Source organism: Ursus maritimus, unplaced genomic scaffold, assembly GCF_017311325.1.
Source record: "Ursus maritimus isolate PB19 unplaced genomic scaffold, ASM1731132v1 scaffold_16, whole genome shotgun sequence".
NCBI classification, from domain to species: domain Eukaryota; kingdom Metazoa; phylum Chordata; class Mammalia; order Carnivora; family Ursidae; genus Ursus; species Ursus maritimus.
This window is the reverse complement of record NW_024424008.1, coordinates 1,739,100-1,763,071: the sequence shown is the minus strand read 5'-3', so window position 1 is coordinate 1,763,071 and position 23,972 is coordinate 1,739,100. Positions and strand designations below refer to the sequence as shown.

The following is a 23,972-nucleotide window of genomic DNA, read 5'->3' as shown; positions in this document are numbered from 1 at the left end:
TCCTGCTGACTGCTTTGTAGGAGGTTTTGGCAGTATCACTGCTTTTTACATCTTGGAAAATATGAACAAATTTGTCAAATTTCATCTTCCTATATTTTTTCCTGTCACCATCCAGCATTGGTTTTTGAGTAATATCTCTCACTTTATATCCCGCTAATGGCATATCAGCTAACTTGACAAGCTCAGGACATTGAATCATACATTAATCTGTTGTTGGGATCAACATTGGCCAAGGTCTCGGAGTTCATTGGGCTCATCTTCAGAAATCTGAGTGGGAACCATGTCATCCATTTAAAGTACATCTGTGATGCTAAATGCCACTAGGGATGGACAACTTCTCTGAAGAAAAGCTGGCTAAACACCACTTTCAGACCTGCTCAGGGTGGAACGTCACTTGGCACCTGATTTGGCCCAACAGCTGTGACCAATGCACCCAGACAACTTCTGCTCTCAGAGTCTTGGCGTCTGTTGTGGTTTTCTTTTCAATGAAAGATAAGAATGGCTTATTTTGGAAATGCATGGTCTGCCTTTCTTATCTCTTCTCATAGTTCTTTCTCTTCATTTCATTTCTGTTTAGAAACTTCTGACTCTGTCATTTTTGCATAAATTCCTGACGTTTCAATTCTGTTCAACTGTAATATCCAGGTTATCTCTGCTAGAATAACATGTCATTTCCGTTTTGTTTCACTGAACATCCTCTTTATCATGGTCATTCTTATTTAATAAAAATAGCATCTTCTTATATCTTTCATATATATACACTATATGATATACAACATATGATATATATCTATATCTATCTATCTATCTATCTATCTATAGGTAGATAGATATATACATATCTCAAACATATATATTTCTGTTATCTTGTCCTGAAATACATCATCACTAAAGAAAGTAGTTTTATGAGTCCATAGGACATTGGATATTTTTTTCCTTATCAGCCTTTAAAAAAAATAAATAAATTCAAGTTTGTGTGGGAAGCCAGACTAACAAGGAAGATCCTTCGCAGTATTTTCATTATTACCTGAGAACTGATAGAATATGCCTTTTATATCTCACTGGAAGACAAGTGACAGTATACAGTGTGCAATAGAGCTGTTAGCATGTGGTAGGCCTACGCCCCAAATTAATCCTCATATTTCCAGAGATAATCCATAGACTATGCCAACTACTTAATGAAATACTCCAATCACGGGCTCAGTGGAAACCAGCCCAGAGCATAATGCAATTCATGACACTATTAGGGTAAGCCTTATTTCTGCTGTTCATTGGTTTTAGGAAAAGACAAGAGCATATTCAGGGCAAGATTTTTCACTGGGATAAATATCCTGCATCTGCCTCCAGCTTTACAGACTTCTTATTTCTGCCCATCTATAAACCTACTTCCACTCCTCATGCTGCCCACATCCTCCTTGGTCACAGCAAGGAGTTGCAGGAGAGGTGGTGGTGCGGGTAAAGCTCGTGAGTCAGCAGGGTCCTGGCAAGAAACGAAAGGCACACACAGATGTGAATCGGAGGAGAATTTCATGAAGTTGCCATTAACTGAGTTGTAGGTGAGGTTAAGGATACAAAAGCAGATGTTGAAAAAAATAGTGGCTGTTTGGTAGCTGGAGACCAATATAATGACTTGATCACTTCCTTGTCCTGAACGGGAGACAATATTTTAAAAATGTTCTTGGGGGGCGCCTGGGTGGCACAGCGGTTAAGCATCTGCCTTCGGCTCAGGGAGTGATCCCGGCGTTGTGGGATCGAGCCCCACATCAGGCTCCTCTGCTATGAGCCTCTTCTTCCTCTCCCACTCCCCCTGCTTGTGTTCCCTCTCTCGCTGGCTGTCTCTATCTCTGTCAAATAAATAAATAAAATCTTTAAAAAAATAAAAAATAAAAAAATAAAAATAAAAATGTTCTTGGATAAACCGTACAAGCTGTAGCTGTTGCCGGTGGGAAGCCTGGCAAGTGTTTCAGGGACTGGGAAAAGAATAAAAAACCCAAACTCCTTTTCTTGCGCTTGAGTCTCCTGCCAGTGACTCCCAGTTCCACAACTTCACCAGATGCTAGAAAACAAAGGAGCCAGGGTTACACATTACATGAACCCCAAACATCGAGGGTACAGATGCAGAAAGGGCATAGAGCAGACCTAGAGAGGCAAATGGAGGAAAAGATAAATACTTCTGTGCATCTATTTCTCTCTCTCTCTGTCTCTCTGTCTCATTCTGTCTTTTCCCTCTCTTCCTCTTCTCTCCCCTCATTTCTACCTACCTATCTGTCGGATTCTTTTGGGTTCTGTTTATCCAAGTTTGGTCATCTTGCCCCGTTCTATCCAGAGCCCCATCATAGACTGATTTGGCTTTGCTCATCTGAAGTATTTTCTATTCCTGCCTCTGCATGCATATTTTTGGAAATACACTTGTTTAGGCAGATAGACTCTGGTCCCAAGTTACAGCTATCAATAAACAATCGTGATCTGTAACTCATGTCCCAATCATTTGTTTCCTTGGATGTGTCTGCATATTACTATATTCTTTTTATTTTAGAGGAGAGATACAAATCATAAATTCTGTTTTTTATTCCATTTCATTGGTTTAATAGAAAGTCCTTCCTTTTCTCACATATATTCAGGTCTTATGAATATTTTGGAGCTACTCAGAATTTTTTTTTTATTGTTGCTGTTCTTTTCAGGTGCTTTCACAAAGTGAAAAGGATATCTCAAAGTCATTCACTTCCCCGTCATCTTTGAAGTTCTAGTGTCCGTTCTAAAAGAAGCTGAAGTTCCTGTGCATCATGGAGAAGGTCACTGGTGCCTTGTGTGCTTTTCTAAGCTCAAGCAAAACACCTTCTGGAAGCCTGCCCTAAGTTCTTTAGTCCTAAGTGCATAAACCAGAGGGTTGAGGGAAGGGGGGATGATGTTGTGCAGCACGTTGAGTAGAACTGGAATCAAGGGAGCTTTAGGTTCTGCCAGGTGAGTTACTGAAACCACTACAACAGCTGTGTAGAAGAAGAGAATAAGGATGAGATGGGAGCTACAAGTGCTCAGAGCTTTGGATGCGGCTTCAGCCGAGTTCAGTCGAAGTACCGAGCGCAGAATCCAAGTATATGACAGGATTATAAGACCTAGGTCACTCCCCATTCCAATCCATGCCAGAACCAACTGGCAGATGCTGTTTGGCCTCCTGTCATCACAAGCCAGGCTGGTGACCCCAAGGTTAGAGCACAGGCAATGCTCAATCTCATTCCTGGAACAATAGTTACGCTGGGCTGCAAGCACAGGCACGGGAATGACAAACAAGCCATTTCTAAGTACCAGGAACACGGTAGCTTTTAGGATTAAGGCATTGGTGACAATTGATGGGTAGCGAAGAGGGTGACAAATTGCTACATATCTATCAAAAGCCATGCAGAGGAAGGTACCAGACTCCATGCCAAGGAAGCAGTGAATGGCATAAATCTGAGCAAAGCACTCAGGGAGGCTGATGACCTTGGCATCAAACCAGAAGATGGCCAGGATCTTGGGCACGATGGTGGTGGCCAGGCCCATGTCCACCACAGAGAGAATGCCCAGGAAATAGTACATAGGCTGCTTAAGGGCCGGGTCCTGGCAGATGGTGACGAGGATGAGGATGTTAGCACCAATTGCTGAGAGGTAGAGAAATGCCAACGGTAAGGAGAGCCAGTGTTGCCAGCTGTGGATGCCTGGGAATCCCATCAGGATGAACTCAGAGACCTGGAATTTGGAGCTATTAGAGCCTTTCGGAGATGCAGACATATTTTCCTAAGAGAAAAAGAAAATGGTTTTCAAAGTTGCTTTCTTTCAGCAGAATTATCATCAAACACTGTTTTTAAACTGTCTCCATAGAGTATAGCTTGGTGCTGAAACAAAATGCATCTGTAGTCCGTTCCTTACAGTCGTTTACAATAAATGATGAGATGTTCTGGGACTTCGACAGTAGAAGTTAAATTTCCAAAAAGCAAGATTCCCTGTTGACTATTCAGGGAGGACTCAGCATGCATATCAAATCTCTATCTGCATTGTCCTCAGCCAGCTCAATTTGTGACCATCAAAGAAATATGATTTCTGTGTTTTTTTTAAATTTCCTCATCTTTTCAGAAATATTGTGGAATCAAGTGCATGTGTTTGTTTCTTCATATTTGTCTCAATCTTGCTGAGATTTTTATTAACTAACAACAAGGAGATATTTTTAAATGCAGAATTATGGAAGATTAAATTTTTTAGCTTCACTATCCCCAGTTGCTATAGATGTCCACTAATATTTTACACAGCCTCCGAAAATGTTATATCTTAGGTGTTAACAATAGGCAAACATACATATGGTGCATATTGGAAGACAAATAACTTTTTTTAATGTCCTACTTTGGGCTTTTGAGAAGGTCTCAAAGAATAGCTTGAAAAGTGAAGTGATCATGATCGAATTTGTTGATTTGAGGCGTCACATAGTAGAGTAAATCATAGAAATTTTTTTCTAGTTTAGTCTTAGGGAATCAATAAAGGCATATAAATAATAGGATTTAGGCACAGATAGTAAGATGATTGGATTTAACTTAATAAACAGTATGATTTGTCCATAATATTGAAGACACTGCCACTATCTATTCAGAGTCATGTTCAAAACTAGACTCATCTTTTGTCAGACTCTGTTGTTGTTCATGTACTTTTTATTCTGTTCAGGAGCCAACCAACCAAGCCTGAAACTAACAAATGAGCCTTTCCTGTTGGCAAACAACTTCTCCCTTGTCCTGCTGCTTCCTCCCCTTTACGTCACTCAGGCAGCCCTTCCCTTGAGCACTGCTTCTCTAGCCTTACCTGGTCGCCTTTATTTGCCTTTCCCTGTCCTTCTTTCCTTTTGTCAGCAATCTGAGTGTCCTAAACCTGGTATTCTCTTGCTTAAAATAACCCAAGCCCTCACACTTTCTATCAAATAAATTTTAAATTCCTTTACAGCACATAAGGCAGTTATGGATTTATTCCATCTTTTATCACTTGCATATAATACTCTGGATTTATTCTTGATATAGTTACTTTTAAATATAGAAAAACATATCTGGAGGAAATTAAAATTCTCTTGTGTTATCACCAACAGATGATTCATGTTCACAATTAGATGAATTTTTTTCCCAGAAATTTCTTGCTGCCTCTATGTTTGGATAAACATGTAATGCCTTATCATGGGGCAAATCATCCTTCTTTAATGGTAATGTAATTTGATGAAACCAAAGTCATCTAACTGTATTCACAGCAATTTGTGACAAAACAGACACAAACAGTTTTGGAGATGAAGCTACTTTGACTTTGGACTTTCAGGTCAGAATTCTGAGGATTTCAGCTTCTTGGCTCCATCTTGAGAGCTTGGAAGTGTGAGACCCACCTGACGGTATGAGGCCTGGTACTTTTGCCAAATACTCATATATTATTACACATCCTCCTACCTTGGACACAGCCTTGCATCTCTGATGTTTCCCCTGACTGATACTAGTGCAAACCAGTTAAGAGAAAGAGCAAATTTGAGTTCACAAAAAGGAAATAGTGTTTAAAACACTTTTTAGTAGTTAGAGATTACCAGGACATGGCATACGATCCTGCTATGGAAAACAGTTAAAATATTCATCCTGAAGATAATCTGGCAGCTGTTTTATAGATGAAGTCACTTCTAGAGCACAAACCACCCTCTATTCTCTAATTCTAGCCCTAACCCTCTTGAAAAGTTTCTCCAGCCTCTATTTCCTGCCAGGGCAGGGGGAAAGTCCATCCCTTATGCAGGATGTTGCCAAAACTACATAAGAAAAGGTTAAGGACGCTCTGGGATTTAGCCATTGTGACGATACCAAGGTTTTAGTACTTCACTCTGGTTACAAGCACAGACTCACAGTCTGAGGTCCTGGCAATGGCAGAGTTTTCCTACCTGGAAAAAAGATACAACTCTGAGAAAAGAGTATTCACGTGAGGTGAGGATGTGTTCTCAGCTGACACATGGCACAGAAATTATGAGCTTCTGGAATTTATGGGGAGTAGTAAACAGCTCAGTGATATAAGGATAATAGACTTCCCTTGGAGACGTAAAGAGAGAACAGCCCATAGAGAAGGGAGGAATCCTAGGATATTAAATCCCAAATGGTTGGAGAGATTAATTCAGAGATATGTTTCCTGTCAGTGTAACCTTGCAGCTTACATAAAGAGAAAAATTCATTCATTTATGAAACCAAAATGGCCCTATAAGAAGTGGGCAACTTTATTAGTGTTTGAATTGTTCTTGACTACATTTCAGGGGATTCTAAATTCTGTGGTTATGATGTCATGCTTAAAAAAGAAAAAAAAAAACTCTTAGAGGAGAAAGTATTTATTCATTTTATATATATATATATATATATATATTTAATATACACATATATTGAGTTCCTACTGTGTTTACAAAATATGGCAGGCATAGAATGATCAATAAACTGTCATGGTCCCTGTTCACATGGAAACTGTGAACTAGTTGGGACAGGGGTTAAATAACTAAATAAAGAATCTAACATATAGATCCCTGTAGACTGGGAGAAGTGCTTTAATGCAAAAGCACCCAGAGATATGATAGCATATAATGGAGACAATTAAGTTAGTCTTGATGTCAGAGGTTTTCCAGAAGAAACACCAGTTTGTATTGAGGACACACTAGTAGTAAGAGTTGACTATGGTGTTTGTTTGATGATGGCGGTGGGGGAAGGGAAAGGATTCCAAGAACTTTAATGCTGAAATGACAGGATCATGGTAAATTCAAGGTAATAGTAGAGGCTAAATGTGGCTGGAGCCCTAAGGAGTGGTGGAAAATGAGATACGAGATGGTATAGAGCAGTTGAGCTAACAGAGGCCAGAGACTCATAAGCAAATTTATGGTAAAAGAATAATGGACCACTGAAGTTTTTAAGGAGAATTAGGACATAGCAGCAATGAAAAGACCAGATTAGATATGGCAAGAATAATTATAAGTGAATCAGGTAAATAGCAGTAATCCAAAGGAGTGATGAATGGGTGTTGAAATAAGATCAGGACAGTGAAGATGATGAAAAGTGAATAGATTTAGAAGCTATGGTGGAGGTAAAATTGATCATTTTCATGACTGAAGAATAATTACTATTTTTAAAAGTTTTTCTCTTAAAAATTCTTTTCTCCCACCAACAGTATGAGAGGGCTCCCGTTACTCCACATCCTCTCCAACATTTGTTGTTTCTTGCCTTGTCAATTTTTGCCATTCTAACTGACATAAGGTGGTATCTCAATGTGGTTTTGATTTGAATTTCCCTGATGGCTAATGATTTTGAACATTTTTTCATTTGTCTGTGAGCCATTTGTATGTCTTCATTGGAAAAGTGTCCGTTCATATCTTCTGCCCATTTTTTGATTTGATTATTTGTTTCTCATATATTGAGTTTGAGAAGTTCTTTATGGATCTTGGATACCAGCCTTTTTTTTTTTTTAAAGATTTTATTTATTTATTTGACAGAGAGACAGCCAGCGAGAGAGGGAACACAAGCAGGGGGAGTGGGAGAGGAAGAAGCAGGCTCCCAGCGGAGGAGCCTGATGCGGGGCTCAATCCCAGAACACTGGGATCACGCCCTGAGCTGAAGGCAGACGCTTAACGACTGCGCTACCCAGGCGCCCCGGATACCAGCCTTTTATCTGTAGTGTCATTTGCAAATATCTTCTCCCATTCTGTCGGTTGCCTCTTTGTTTTGATGACCTTTTCCTTGGCTGTGCAGAAGCTTTTTATCTCAATGAAGTCCCACAAGTTCATTTTTTCTTTTGTTTCTCTTGCCTTTGAAGATGTGTCATGAAAAAGGTTGCTTTGGCCGATGTCATAGAGGTTGCTGCCTATGTTCTCCTCTATGATTTTGATGGATTCCCATTCACATCTAGGTCTTTCATCCATTTGGAGTTTATCTTTGTGTATGGTGTGAGAGAGTGGTTGTTTCATTCTTTTGCATATACCTGTCCAATTTTCCCAGCACCATTTATTGAAGAGACTGTCTTTATTCCACTGGATTTTTCCCCCTGCTTTGTCAAAGATTAGTTGACCGCAGAGCCGAGGGTCCATTTCTGGAACTGTTGGTGGGAATGCAAGTTGGTACAGCCACTTTGGAAAACAGTGTGGAGGTCCCTCAAAAAGTTAAAAATAGAGCTACCCTATGACCCAGCCATTGCACTACTGGGTATTTACCCCAAAGATAAAGACGTAGTGAAGAGAAGGGCCATGTGCACCCCAATGTTCATAGCAGCATCGTCCACAATAGCTAAATTGTGGAAGGAGCTGAGATGCCCTTCAACAGATGAATGGATTAAGAAGATGTGGTCCATATATAGAATGGAATATTACTCAGCCATCAGAAAGAACAATTATCCAACATTTGCAGCAACATGGACGGGACTGGAGGAGATTATGCTAAGTGAAATAAGTCAAGCAGAGAAAGACAATTATCACATGGTTTCACTCATTTAGGGAACATAAGAAATAGCAGGGAGATCGGTAGAAGGAAGGGAAGAATGAAGGGGGTAAACAGAAGGCGGAATGAACACGAGAGACTATAGACTCTGGGAAACAAATTGAGGGCTTCAGAGGGGAGGGGGTGGGGGAATGGGATAGGCCGGTGATGGGTATTAAGGAGGGCACGTATTGCATGGAGCACTGGGTGTTATACGCAAACAATGAATCATGGAACACTACATCAAAAAAATATATTCTTTTCTCCCTCTTTTTTTTTGAGTAGAGTTGACAGAAAATGTTACATTTGTTTCAGGTGTACAACATAGTGATTCAACAAGTGTATACATGATGCTATGCTCACCGCAAGTGTAGCTACTGTGTCACTGTACAATGCTAGTACTATACCCTTGACTCTATTCCTTACACTGTACCTTCTATCCCCAGCACTTACTCATTCCATACCTGGAGGCCTGTATCTCCCACTCCCCTTCACCTATTTCACCCATTCCCCATACCCTTGCCCTCTGGCAACCCTCAGTTTGTTCTTTGTATTTATAGGTCTGATTCTGTTTTTTATTGGTTTATTAATTTGTTTCAGTTTTTAGATTCCACATATAAATGAAATCATATGGTATTTGTTTTTTTTCTCTGATGTGTTTTTATTTGTCTGATTTATTTATTTCTTAATACCCCCTAGATCCAACCATGTTGTCACAAATGGCAAATCTCATTCTTTATGACTGAGTAATATTCTATTTTATATATACAGATATAGATAGATATAGAAATATAGATATATATCTCACATCTTCTTTACTTCTTTATTCATTTGTCTATTGATGGATACTTAGGTTTCTTCCTTATCTTGGCTATTGTAAATAACGCTGTGATTACCATAGGTGTGCGTATATCTTTTAGAATTTGTGTTTTCATTTTCTTTGCATGAATACCTAGTAGCAGAATTATTGGATCATATAGTATTCCTATTTTTAATTCCGTAAGGAACGTCCATACTGTTTGTCAGTGACTCTACCAATTTGCATTTCCATCAACAGTGCAGTGTTGCTTTTGGAGATTTTAGGTAACTAATTCATTTTCTTAATAGATGTATGACTACTATAACCTTACATTCTTTCTTAGATTGCTTGTAGTGTTTTTAATATGTGTCTATCTCATCTATATCCAGGTGAGTTACTGAAATCACTACAACAACTGTGTAGAAGAAAAGAATAAGGATCACATGGGAGCTACAAGTGCTCAGAGCTTTGGATGCAGCTTCAGCTGAGCTCAGTTAAGTACAGAGCCCAGAATCCAAGTATATGACAGGATTATAAGACCTAGGTCACTCCCCATGCCAGTCCATGCCAGAATCAATTGGTAGATGCTGCCTGGCCTCCTGTCATCACAAGCCAGGCTGGTGACCCCAAGGTTAGAGCACAGGCAATGCTCAATCTCATTCCTGGAGCAATAATTACAATGGGCTGCAAGCACAGGCACGGGAATGACAAGCCATTTCTAAGTACCATGAACACGGTAGCTTTTAGGGTTAAGGCATTGGAGACAATTGATGGGTAGCGAAGAGGTGACATTTGGGACCAGCTCAATTTGGGACCATCATATAAATATGATTTTTGTAAGGGATAAATTTGTTCTTGACATCTTCTTTTTGTTCACTTTGGTGAATGTTTCATATTATTTCAAAAAATAAAACTATACTTAAAGCTGGAGGATGTTGTTTACTGTGCAGGCCAGCTGGTTGCTTATGTTCAGATATTCTATACTATTTAGATTTTTCTAACTCTCTGCTCTTCAGTTGCTGAGAGGTTATGTTAAAATATCCAACTATGATTTCACTGTGATTTATCAAGCTCCCCGTCTAGTCCTATCCACCTCTTTTGTGAGTTTGTTTATGTGTGTATGTATCTGTAATGGTATTAACCACACACAAAGTTAGGAATATTTTCCTGTTCGATTGCTACTGCAATCATTATGAAATTTTGCATTTTATCATTATGCAATCATTATGAAATTTTACATTTTATCACTCCTAATATTTATTGTGTTAAAATCTGCTTTGCCAGTTATAGCCACACAAGCTTTTTCTTATGTTATATAATATCCTTATATTATAATGTTTATGTTATATATAAACATATATATTATATAACATAAACATTATAAATGTATACATATACATATATAATATATATATTACATATATATAATATGTATGTCTTCTAAAAATAATACAATTCCTTAGGATATTTTATTTTTCATTTCATTTTCTTTCACTGAATTGCTTAGTCAACTTATATTAACGTAATTACTGACATAATTTTTGTCAAGTTTACATGTTCCTATTGTCTTTTTTACCATGTCCCATCTGTTCTTTCTTTTGTTCCTCTTGCCATTTTTGGACCAATAAAATAGGTGTTATTATTGTCATTGCATTTTTCTTCAATGTTAGTTTTGTTAGCATTCCTATATTTCATTCTGAGCTTCCATAGGTAATTATTATTCTATATTCTGAATAGCATACTCCCTTTAGTATTTCTTCTCAGCATTTGTTTATTGAATAGGTATTTATTTTATCTTCTTTATTGAAGGATTTCTCATTGATCAGAATTCTAAGTTGCAAGTGTTTTTTAGGCCCTTCAAAAATATCATGTAATGTCTTTTGGCTTCCATTGTTTCTATTGAAAAGTTGACCAGCAGTCTAAGGCTGCTTCATTAAAGGTGGTGTGCAGAGATTATGACTCTGCAAACCCATTCCACAGTATATATTCTGAATAAAACATCCCCAGTTCCATAAGGGCCTGAATGTGTGTATACATGCATGTGAGTAAAGATATTTAGCATAGTATTATCTGTGGTGACAGACACTGAAAACCTTAGATATTCATAATCAAGGAATGATTAAGAAAATAGTGTTGGTTGCATGCTAGCAAAATCTATAAAATAGAAGTAAGATGTGAAGTATACATAATTTTTTAAAATATATTTTTAAAAATAATTGAGTTAAAAGTAAGGAACATACTATTTTAGTACAATTAAATGGATGTAAGATTCTAAAATAAACATTCGTAAATGACTTCATAGTCACATGTTTAAGAATATATGTCAAACACATGGAGAATGTCAATGGCCTGAAGATAAGAAGTGAAATAAGATGAAAATAAAAACAAAAGGCAAAACAAGAAAAGGATCTCGAAATGACAGTGCCATTAAGAAAAATATGGAGGAGATAATGCTAAGTGAAATAAGTCAAGCAGAGAAAGACAATTATCATATGGTTTCTCTCATCTATGGAACATAAGAACTAGGATGATCGGTAGGGGAAGAAAGGGATAAAGAAAGGGGGGGTAATCAGAAGGGGGAATGAAGCATGAGAGACTAGGAACTCTGAGAAACAAACTGAGGGCTTCAGAGGGGAGGGGGTGGGGGAATGAGATAGGCTGGTGATGGGTAGTAAGGAGGGCACGAATTGCATGGTGCACTGGGTGTTATATGCAACTAATGAATCATCAAACTTTACATCAAAATAAATAAATAAATAAAAATTAAAATAGAAAAAAGAAAAATATATCATGAAGTTTTCTTCACTTGAACTTGCACCTGAGTTTCCACGAATCCATTACTGAATTAATCAATCTGGCAGTTATTAGCATATGATGGCATTTATGGCTATTTGTACTGGAATGCCTAGGGAATGAGTACAAAAAGAAAAGAGAGTTGAGCCCAGGGATATGCTAGTATAAAGAAAACCAGAGGAAACGGGAAAGCAAATGGAACTATAAAGAATGTTCAGTGAGAACAAAGAATGACTTAGAATGTGTAATGTGTTCCAGAATTCAAGAAAGGAGAGGGATTCTAGACAAAGGAACTAATCAGTTATATTCAATATTGTTGAGAGGTAGGACAAGATGGGCATAGAGAAAGACCATTGGCTTTAGTAATATGAAAGTCATTTGTGAAATTGACAAAAGCAATTTCAGTGAAACAATGAGATGAAAGATATTCTGAAGAAAACAAGAAATGGGTAAGAATTATTTCAAGATGTACAAGTAGGGATAATGAATACTGGTAACCTTTAAAGAAATTTTGCTATCAAGATAGAAATAAAATATGAAAAGAGGCTGTTTTGTGATTAATGTTTATTTGTTTTATGCCTTTATAAATTGAAAAACACTAGAGGTTACATTTTAAAAAAACAGAAATTAATGAGCATAAATTATGAACATCAGAGAAAAGTAATTTTTAGAAGTTGGGCGGGAAAAATCAGCTTGCAAACTCCTTTATGCTATCTGTGTCAATGGTGTAAAACTAGCATTATTTGTAGTTTCTTCATGTTAATTTAGAAAGAACTTGAATATTGTACAGAAAATATTCAAGCAATTCTTAGTTCAATTCTCAGCTCAAAAGAAGAAAAGTAACTATTGCTCTCCATAGGCTGTACTTGTAGAAATACATTTATTGTATTTTGTAGTGGTCATTAATATCTGTCATTATATATATTTCAAAAGTGTCATAATGTTACTCATAGCTCCTTCCAAACTGTGCATTTTTTGAAAGCCACCTTGAAGACAAAAGACAACCCACCAATTGGGAAGGAAGCAATTACCTGAATGTCTCATGCTAGAACAGACCCAGTCAGGTACAGGGTCACCAAGGTTCTCATAGGACCCCAGAGTCTTACACTTCATACACAGAAGACTTTCTAGTTTCATCTTTAGAAGTTGCGAAGAAAACAGGATTTTTGTGAATAATGAGACTATATAATATATTTTTTCCAGGGTTAAATTATAGTTATCCATCTAGAAATTCCATTTACAATTAAAAAAAAATAAAACAATTTGGGTCATCTAACCCCAGATCATTAGTTTCACTTGATTCAATTTTCTGGATAATTGCCCCAGCTTCTCATTAGTACTTTTCTTTCTTGGAACCTAATATTACTGAGTCCTGGAAGTAAAGTTACACAGAAAACCTGGAGGTGAAAACCTCATATGGAGGGTGACAAGGCGTGAAAAAATTACTTTGGTATTCTGCAGAAAATTTAATGGGAGTGAACTACTTTCATCACGTTTACCTGGAAAAATCTATATACCTATTCTTGGAAATTCTCTTGCTAAACAGACAGAGAGAAACATTCTTTCCCTTGCATTCCAACTCAGGCAAATATCCCTTTCATTTGGTCTGGGATTTGATGTCCTTAGAACCTGAAACAATCCTTATGACACAGTCTCGTATCTGCTTGGTTTTCACCCCATAGACAATAGGGTTCATGGTGGGAGGCAAGAGCAGATAAACATTGGCCACAATGATGTGGCAAGATGGAGGGATCGTGTGGCCCCCAAAGCAGTGGGAAAAGAAGGAGAAGAAGGCTGGACTGTAGGAGAAAACAATGGCACAGATGTGGGCAGTGCAGGTGCTGAAGGCCTTCTGTAGAGCATCTGCCGAAGAGAGGCTGACCACTGCCCGGAGGATCATGGTGTAGGAGATTGTGATGCACAGGATGTCAAAGCCCCCAATCAGGAGGGCAACCGTCAGACCGTAGATGGCATTGACCTTGATATTGCCACAGGATAACTTGGCTACAGACATGTGGTCACAGTAGGTGTGGGGAATTACATTCCCTTTGCAGTAGGGCAGGCGCTTGGTGGGGAAAGTGAAGGGAATGATGAGCAACACCCCTCTCAGGAAAGTAGCAAGCCCAACCTTTGCAATGACAGGATTGGTGAGGATAGTTGAGTAGCGCAGTGGGTAGCAGATGGCTACATAGCGGTCCAGGGCCATAAGCATGAGCACCCCAGACTCCATCCCTGTGAAGGTGTGGACGAAGAACATCTGGACCAGACATCCACTAAAGCTGATTTCTTTGAAATGGAGCCAGAAGATGCAGAGAGCTTTAGGAATTGTACTAGAGCATATGACAAGGTCAGTAAGGGAAAGCATGGCCAAGAAGTAGTACATGGGCCTGTGCAGGGAGTCCTCACAGCAGATGAGATAGAGGAGCCCACAATTCCCTATCACAGCCACAGCATACATGGAGCAGAACGGGAAGGAAATCCACATGTGCATGTCCTCCAGCCCTGGGATCCCATTAAGAATGAATGAGGCTGGGGTCAGGTCTGTTTGGTTCAGCATTAGCATGATCAAGCTAGGATGCTCATTAATCATCTTAGAGAATCTGTGGGTCCTCCTAGACGGAGATAAAAGAAGAAAATGTTTTGGAGTCACTGTCTTAATTTCTTTTGCTTTTTTTCCTCACGGTACATTTCAATGGCCAACCAACCAATTTTTCTGACTTCCAGGGAATATGGGTATAAATATTGTTTAAACCAAATAGATAATTTTATGTGTGTATTATTTGTTTATTCACTCATTTATCATTGTAGACAACAAATACTTTTTAGTGCTTAATACTTGCCTACTTTTTTAATAGACAAATGGTGTCCATATATAAAAGACAAAGTTTGGCCATTATTTTTCTGAAGCTATTTTTATTAAAAATATTATTTAAATATTGGTAACTATATACATATTCCAGAAAAATAAACATGAAAAATCATGGAACTTTAAATAAATCATATCTTGAGAAAAAAAATATATGGTAATGTCTTTTGCATGTGGGCTTTAGGAAGTTGGAGACAGGGCTAGAAATAGGAGCCAATCATGACACACTTTATCAATCTCTGAATAGCAGGATTCTTCTAAGGAATAGCCTGAGGGTCATCCTGTTTCTCAGATTTCATACAGAAAAGTGCCACGTGTCAGAATATTTTAAAAATATTGAAATATAGTTTAATTACTATTATTTGGAGAACATAAAAGTAACCGCTAAGAATAAAAACAGAATGTACATGCATAAATCACTATAAAAATATTAACCGAACAAAACATTCTCATCATAAAAGAGAAAGCAAAGGATTCCTAAATAAATCAATAAAATGTTAATATGACAAAAGCCGTAAAACACATTGATTGGGCTATTAGGATAAATTATTTAAACTGCCCTATACAAGTGGAGATAAAGCTGTTAATTTTATAAAGATGTGTATAGGCAGTAGAGAGGGCCATATGATAAAGAAAGCCAAAGAACAAAGTAAAATAATGTGCAGTCCTCAGAGAAAATACACATAAAGTTTGGAGCAGACATATTAATTTCAGATGAAGCAGAAATTAAAGCAAGAAAAAACTGGGTCAGATTTTTTTTTTTTTTGAGAAATTCTAGGTAAAAGCTATAGGATGACTTTAAAGTTGATTATTTTAACCATGATAGCTTTACTCCATCTTTGATAAAATATCCATAACCTAAATCATGAGAAACACAGAAACCTCTTATGTAATTTAGGTATTAACATGAAGACTTTCCAAATTAACACTTAAGTCAGATGAAAGCTCCAGTTTTCAAATTAATGCCAATGATTTGATTTTAAGCTAATATTTCCGCTTTGTTATTAATCTCCAATTTAGACAAATAGTCAAAATAAGATAGTCTTGATTATGTGGAGACTAGGATGTCTAGGTTCCCTACGACCAAAACTGCAAACCTGAGTTCATCAATACACTTTAAAAATTCTTTACCAACGAGTTTACATTATACACTTCAAAGAACTGTCATATATCATTTACAAAAATATAAATTTAAATATATGTAGCACAGATAAATGTATAACGATACTAGGAATATAAACCTTAGAGGTCTTGTTTTAAAAGAACTTCTAGCACTTTAAAAAAATGCATTTCGTCTATAAACTTATATACTCTTCCCTATTATCACCTATCTGCCTCAGTCCGCATCTCCCTGTGCTCTAAATATTTACCCAGTTTTGCAGCTTCGTCTTTAATGTAAGCCAATCTTGACAATTCTGGACAATGCTTAATTCTAAGTCTTAATATTTTCCCTATAGTACCTACTATAAAATAATCTTCTGTATGCTCTATTTTTCATAAAGATAAATTTAATCATGTAAGAATGGCTTTATTATTACAATAAGTTTTGGGTTCTGTACAGATTTAATTCATTTGCAAAATGCCCTGCTAGTGATAGAAGCTTAAACCAGAGGCACCTGGGTGGCTCAGTCATTAACATCTGCCTTTGGCTCAGGGCCCGATCCCAGGGTGCAGGGATCGAGCCCTGCATCTGGCTTCCTGCTTGCTGGGAGCCTGCTTCTTCCTCTCCCACTCCCCCTGCTTGTGTTCCCTCTCTCTCTGGCTGTCTCTCTCTCTGTCAAATAAATAAATAAAATCTTTTAAGAAAAAGAAGCTTAAACCAAAGTGACAGAGTATTAATCACAAATTTAATCTGTTTTAAAACAAATTTAAAATTGTTTCCATAGTCTAATTTAATAGCTCTTTCCAGAGAAATTTACTGATATTCTGTTCCAGGTGTCTAGTCAGTGTTTCTGGATATTGCTACACCTTTCACCTTTCATAAAGTATAACTTTATATACCACTCATCATCACTCCTCATTTCCAGAATCTATAGGCATTGATCTGTTCCCCTCTCCCCGTCAATCCACTTGTGTGCTCCTCTCAGCCTATGGATAACCAGTGTTGTGACTGGACTGGCCCTTGTGATTCTTCTGATTAACTGCAGGCCGCCCTCAGTAGAAACCATCAGGAAACTTTGAAAGAGAACCAGGGATGTACTGTATGGTGACTAACATAATATAATTTAAAAAAGCATTAAAAAAAAAAAGAAAATGTTTAATACTTACAAGTCCTGGAAATCACATGGCAAATCTGGGACCACACAGAGAAGTGAGGCCCGGGGACTGTGTGGGGATCTGGGCTTCTGTTTTTATTGGGGTTGAGGGTGGAGCCTAGGGTATCTCAGGCTCACTCTTTATCAGTGTATTTAAAACATAAGAATGGGAATTTAAAGCACAGCAAGAGAAAAAAACAAGTGGCCCAAAAGGTCAATTGTCAGAATCACCCAAGATCTGTAAAACAAAGGAGGTGTGGGGCTTATCCAGTCAGGTGTGTGGCTGGTACTGTGTTTACCTGAGATAGCATCTTGGAAGTGGGTGCCTCTCTGAAATGGATGCCTTGGCAATCAAAATTTAAATCAGGCACTTGCATTACAAAGAAGAAAAACCAACTATCAGGGTTCACACTACTTCCTCCCACTAAACCATTCTGAATTCTGATGACAAGACAATAGGTTCTTCCTGGTAAGTAAAGCTACATAATATATATTGGCCTAAAATATATTTTGGTATAAGTAAGAATTTCCAGAGTCTAACTCAAGTAAAATCAGACACTCATAAGGAAAAAAGGGAAGGCAAGTAGGCAGCAAAAGAAATTTGAACATGGACTCTCATGACCTAGAAATGTTCTTTATATATTTCGCATTATTCCCTGACAGGGCATTCTTGGTTTCCATCACTCCCAAAGCACATACACCTATACAGTTAAGAGTGTTTATATAGATGCATGGGCATCGTGAACGCTTAAATGAATTTTTCATGCCAAAGGTGGGGAATAAATATTTCTATCAGCCCCTGCATCATTGTCTTGCATTGCTTTCTGACTTGAAACTAGGTCAACAGAATAAGACATTTACATCTGTGGGTTGGAAAAAAAGCAGTTAGTACCAACCTTAAATCCTTTTTCCTCTTTACCTCTATGTCTAAAATGGAAAGTATCTTGCACTGACCCCTATATTGTTCTGTTTAAATACCTTAGTTTTGGGAAGGAAAAACAAGGAGATAAATATATCCGGTCCTATTTCCCAGGAACTTGGTTGTCTAAACATCACAGTCTCTGGGCAAGTTTTTAACTTCTTGTTATGAAGACTGCTGACCTGAGCCTGAAGGAAAATAAATGTTATATACCCCAAGTATCCCAAGGGAACATTTCAAAGCATCAGAGTTTACTGCTGGTATGGGAATCAAGCTAAACTCCAGGGGGCCCAAATGGTGACTGACAAATATCTAAACCTGTATCTGTATATACGTGTGAATGCATGTGTCCATATAAATATATATAATGCGAATATGTGTGTGTGTGTGTGTGTGTGTGCACGTAGATAGATACCTGGATATAGATCAGAAAGGAGATATTTTAACAGAACCTAATGATTTCACTACCCCAGAGGTTTGGCTCCTTTCCCTATGAAGTTTCGCAAAAACCCCAAGGGAACCAAGTTGGATATTATGTGAATTATGTGAATGATTTACTCGCTCTATTCATTAAATTACTCTTTTAAAATAACCTTTTAAAATATATTTATTTGTCTCTCCATTGAAATAACATTTACCAATATATACTTTTAAATTTATTAACATGGATATATGCTCAGGTATTGCTTTAATAGAAATGGAATATTACATTATTACACATATTTAGCTGTTTTTATATAATTAAGAGTGAATAACTAACATATTAAATGTTCTTTCAAAAGAAGGTTTTTAAGACTGTAAAATATTTATTAAATAGATGAATAGAATTTATTTAAGTATTTTTTCTATTATTTGATATCCACGGCTTTTCTATTTAATAAAAATACTACAATAAATATAATTGTTCATGAATCATATATGACACTCTATTATTTATTTAAAACAAATAAAGGTTCCATTTTGTCATGCCAAGAACAAGTTTATCTTCAGAACATCTATACTAATTTTGTTGAAGAAATGGATATGTCAATGACATTTGAATTTATAGTTGCTGAATAGCTAAAGATAGTGACTTTTATTTTTTAATATCTAGCCTTATTGTGCTCAGTTTTGAATTTTTAAAATTATTTCTTCCTTATGGACCTCACTGAAGCTTCCTTTTTGACCTAATATAATTTCTTTGGGAACAAGGAGGAAAATATTATTAACATAGAAGAAAAGCTAGGATTTGGGGCGCCTGGGTGGCGCAGTCATTAAGCGTCTGCCTTTGGCTCAGGGTGTGATCCCGGCGTTCTGGGATTGAGCCCCACATCGGGCTCCTTGGCTGGGAGCCTGCTTCTTCATCTCCCACTCCCCCTGCTTGTGTTCCCTCTCCCGCTGGCTGTCTCTATCTCTGTCAAATAAATAAATAAAATCTTAAAAAAAAAAAAGAAGAAGAAGAAAAGCTAGGATTGTGTGGTATCACAAATGTCACAGCAGAGACATTCCGGAGAAGCAGATATGGTCAATAATACAAAGTGTTGTAAGGAAGTCCAGTTGGAAAAGATTACCGGTGGCTTTGGTGACAGATGCTTCACTGGAAACTTTAATTTGTGGTTGAAGTCAGATTATAATGTAGGAAGGAATAGGAGTCAAGAAAGCAGAAGTAATTAGATCCAAAAATATTTTCCAGAAACTTCCATTAAAAAGGTCAAGGGAAATTTTGCTATTAGGTCAATGTACCAATAAATTCAAACGCTTGTAGAAATAAGAACTAGAAGAAGTGAATTATGGTCTGAGCTCCCTAGAGCATTTTTTGTGAAGCTTCCTTGATCAGAAAAAGGAATTAGTAATAAATATGTACAGTAATAAAGGAGGAAACAATGCATATAGATGTCAAAAGTTAATGTGAAGATTAGAATTTGAGGTAGTTTACTTCTAATCATGTCATTTTTCTTTACAGACAAAGAATGAATGGACTATGGCAACCATGAGGGGCATGGGATACATAAGAAAACCAAAAATGATAAACACTATTTCAAAGCATGCAGCAGGTAAAAGCATAGCAACGTAGCAATAGGTTCCTACTTGATATCCAAAATTGTGAGCAAACAGTGTTTGCAGTCTGCATGTCTGTGTACTTTCTTCAAGACTGATCCACACTCTGAGGATAGGAACTTAAAATACAGAGTACAGAAGCGTCCCAGAGTTGGGATGTAGGGTTTGTATGCTGGCGAGATTATAGATCTGAAGCATAAAATTGGAAGTCAGCTGATGAACTATGGTGTTTAGAATTGTCTAAAATTCTTTCTAATCTGTTAAGAATATCTCAATTTGAGGATTAGAATGAAAAATCAAGTCAGTACCACCCCTGCACTGACAATCCTCCTCTAGAACAACATAATGATTTTCTTTCCTTTGAAAACCGGACAGTATTCAGCATATTTTATTGAATTGTAATATTTCAAAACTATTTCTCCCCACCTGTGTGAAGTATCACAGTCAAAATATTCATATTCTTGGGAAGAGAAGCTTTAAAAAGCTGGTCCTAGTGTTCAGCCCTTAGGACTGATACTCTTCAAGGGAGAGAGGGTCTATGAATTCCCAGCAGGGGGTTTTGTGTCTCCTCTACCTGGCATTGTGGGATGGCTCCCTTTTCCTGCTAAATAAATGGACGAATGAATGGCTAAGGCTTCCTCATCTATTGGTTTATGTAAGTGACTGTCCTTTGTAAGTTTAGAGATAGAAGTCAATGACCTCTGGGAGGCCCTTGTAAGAATGTGTAAGAATATTTGGACATTGCTTTTCAGGGAATAACATCCAGGTCAGTTGGAATTAAATCGGCTCCCTGGAGGGTGGAGACAAGAATATATCCGTGGGATGAATATTCCCATTTAGAAATGAAGGGCTATTCCTGACCTAGCCTATGCTCTCATCCATAGATGTCTTATTGTTCTGTACCAGAAGATTCTAGGTTTCAAGCCCTAGCTCTCCCATTTGCTAATATTGTGGGTATTGGTGACTCCTTCTCCTCTTTTGGTTTCAAGTGTTAATGGAGAAAATATAATATTTATGCAAAAGTATGTAAGTACTTGGCAGGTCTACTTTCTTTAACTGTGGCTGTATGTCCTATCTCCTGATCCTTACAGATGGTAACACAGCAGCTACAGTGTGAAGTATGAGGTTAGAAATCCATGCCCACTGTATTAGGAGAGGACCAGAAAGTGAGGGAAGTTTCTATGACTAGGCAGAGGCTCTTCTGACCTAGGTTGGAAGAACCTTCTTAGGTTATACTTCTGGGAAGGAAGTTAAGGATTCCGAACTAATTTGACCTCCTCTGTGATTTTTATTATTATTATTATTCTTAGAAATGGTTTAGGAGGTACTGTAGAGGGGCTCCTGGGTGGCACAGCGGTTAAGCGTCTGCCTTCGGCTCAGGGCGTGATCCCAGCGTTATGGGATCGAGCCCCACAACAGGCTCCTCTGCTATGAGCCTGCTTCTTCTTCTCCCACTCCCCCTGCTTGTGTTTCCTCTCTCGCTGGCTGTCTCTATCTCTGTCAAATAAATAAATAAAATCTTAAAAAAATAATAAAGGAGGTCCTGTAGAGGACATCAGTGCAAGACTAAAACCTCTTTCCAATCTCAAATATTGAAGATTGTTTAATCTTGAAAATCTTTTTTGGACCAAGTCCCTTCTATACCTCTGGATCATTCAGATACCTTGACGCCAGTTCCCTGCCCCCTTTGAAACACGCTGACAACCCTTTCCCGAATTTCTTTAGTCTTAACTCCATATACCATAGGGTTAAGAGCAGGTGGGAAGAGCAGATAAACATTGGCCAAAAGAATGTGAATATGGAGTGGAACATGGCGGCCAAAGCGATGGGTAAAAAAGAAGAGGGCTGGTGTATAAGAGATAAGGATGACGCAGACATGAGAACCACAGGTCCCCAGGGCCTTGGACCGAGCTTCATGGGATGAAAGACGAAGGACAGCTCGTGCAATAAAGACATAGGAAAGACCAATGCAGAATAAGTCAACCCCAATAACCAACAGTGCTGCTGTCAGCCCATACACACGGTTAGGCCTGGTGTCTCCACATGCTAGCTTCACAACAGCCATGTGCTCACAGTATGTGTGGGGGATCACATGGCTTTGGCAGAAGCTCAAACGCCCAATGAGGAAGGGACATGGGAGCATGAGTATGGAGCCCCGCACCATAGCTACCACTCCAATTCGGAAAATGATGGTGTCGGTGAGGATAGTAGCATAGCGAAGTGGGTGACAGATGGCCACATAGCGATCAAAGGCCATGGCCAGAAGCACAGTAGACTCCATCATGCAGAAGGCATGAATAAAGAACATCTGTGCCAGGCAGGCAGAGGCAGAGATGTGTCCGGCTCCACACCAGAGGATGGCCAGAAGCTTGGGAACTGTGGAGAAGGAGGCAGCCAAGTCAATGGTTGAGAGCATACACAGGAACAAGTACACAGGCTTGTGTAAGGCTGGTTCAGTGGCAACAACAACCAGAATGGTGATGTTGCCCACAACTGTGGCTGTGCCCAGGCAGCACACCGGGAGTGAGAGCCACGAGTGAAATTGTTCCAGACCTGGAATGCCCAGGAGGAAGAAAACAGAAGGGTCCAGGTTAGTGTGATTAGGAGACTCCATGGGCTGGACAAAAGCTCTGGGCATCTTCTCTGGTCAGAAACCCCCACACAGTATCACATTACCTAAAAAGACAACACAGAACAGAGTTAAGAATGAGCCTTGAATGACATTTCCTAGCTATATAATGTTAGGCAAGTGTTATCATCTCTAAATGGGGATAAAAAAAGTTATGTCCCCTCGAGTTGTTAAGAGAATTGCATTGGTTAATATTTGTACAGAGTTCTGAATAGTACTTGATACATAATACTTGTTAAAGAAAATAAATGAATGTGAAAAAAAGATTCACACAGGCATTTAAAGAAATCCGAATTGTCTTCTAGCTAAGATTAAAGAAAGGTATGAACTTCATCCATTCTTCCCAGGAATATCACACACACACACACACACGCACACACACACACACACACACACACACGCACTCTTTTCTGAAGTATGGGAAGAGAGACGGTGGGACTGTCAGTCCAGAGTGCAAAGTGCCATCACTGGATGGAGCTGGATATTGTTCTTGTTTTTCAACCTAGAATGGATTCTGGTTTGGGACCCAGTGCTTGGAAATTATTTCTGATCTTATTATTATCATAGTTGTTTCCACTCCTTTCACTAGCCAAGAAGAATTTTCACATATTCCTGATCAACTTATATTTCTAATTCCTAAGATGTTCCATCCACCCTCACATGTCTGATTTCCACTTCCCAAGATGCTCAAGTTAACCCTTGTTGGACTTCATCCTATTTCTAAAAGAGAAACTTCCAACCTTTTACAGTCCACTCTTGGGTTAATCTTTCATTCACATTGTAACCGTGGTTCTTGGTGATTTCAAATGAAGGATGTAGCCAAATCCTCAATTTCACTCTTCCACAATGTCAAGAAGTGATTTGTAACTACTTTCACTCATGCCTGGATGGTGATGTCTCATCTTCTGTTGAAGAAAAATCTTATACTACTCTTTCTCCCACCTTTCCCAGACCTCCTCTTCCTAAGAGGACACAGCCTACAATGGGAAGTACTTAAGCTCAAAGGAAGCATCCAGAACATGTGAAACCATGATGGTAATGAGATAGAAACAAAAATCTAGTCATTAAGATAAAAGCTGAGAAATCACTTTAACTTGAAGTTTTCAAAACAGGAATAAGAACTTCACTGCCCAGAAATTTGTTCTATGAGTTCAACCACAAATATTTAATGTGAACCTCCTCTTTAATGATCCTTATTCT

General features: G+C 38.2%; 3 protein-coding genes across 3 annotated transcripts; all 3 read right to left on the bottom strand.

Annotated features, from left to right (window-relative positions):
• Window positions 1-2,793: 2,793 nt before the first annotated feature.
• Window positions 2,794-3,765, bottom strand: LOC103680096 (olfactory receptor 56B1-like). Its single transcript, XM_008709633.2, has one exon. The coding sequence runs from the start codon at window positions 3,763-3,765 to the stop codon at window positions 2,794-2,796; it is 972 nt and encodes a 323-aa protein (XP_008707855.1).
• Window positions 3,766-13,663: 9,898 nt separating this feature from the next.
• Window positions 13,664-14,629, bottom strand: LOC103680097 (olfactory receptor 52N4-like). The gene has a single exon (XM_008709634.1). The coding sequence runs from the start codon at window positions 14,627-14,629 to the stop codon at window positions 13,664-13,666; it is 966 nt and encodes a 321-aa protein (XP_008707856.1).
• Window positions 14,630-21,749: 7,120 nt separating this feature from the next.
• On the bottom strand, window positions 21,750-23,731 carry LOC103680041 (putative olfactory receptor 52P1). The gene has a single exon (XM_008709568.1). The coding sequence runs from the start codon at window positions 22,779-22,781 to the stop codon at window positions 21,795-21,797; it is 987 nt and encodes a 328-aa protein (XP_008707790.1). The 5' UTR covers window positions 22,782-23,731; the 3' UTR covers window positions 21,750-21,794.
• Window positions 23,732-23,972: the final 241 nt, after the last annotated feature.

Coding starts and splice junctions, on each gene's coding strand:
- LOC103680096 (XM_008709633.2), bottom strand. CDS start 3,765: ATGTCTGCATCTCCGAAAGGCTCTAATAGCTCCAAATTCCAGGTCTCT.
- LOC103680097 (XM_008709634.1), bottom strand. CDS start 14,629: ATGCTAATGCTGAACCAAACAGACCTGACCCCAGCCTCATTCATTCTT.
- LOC103680041 (XM_008709568.1), bottom strand. CDS start 22,781: ATGCCCAGAGCTTTTGTCCAGCCCATGGAGTCTCCTAATCACACTAAC.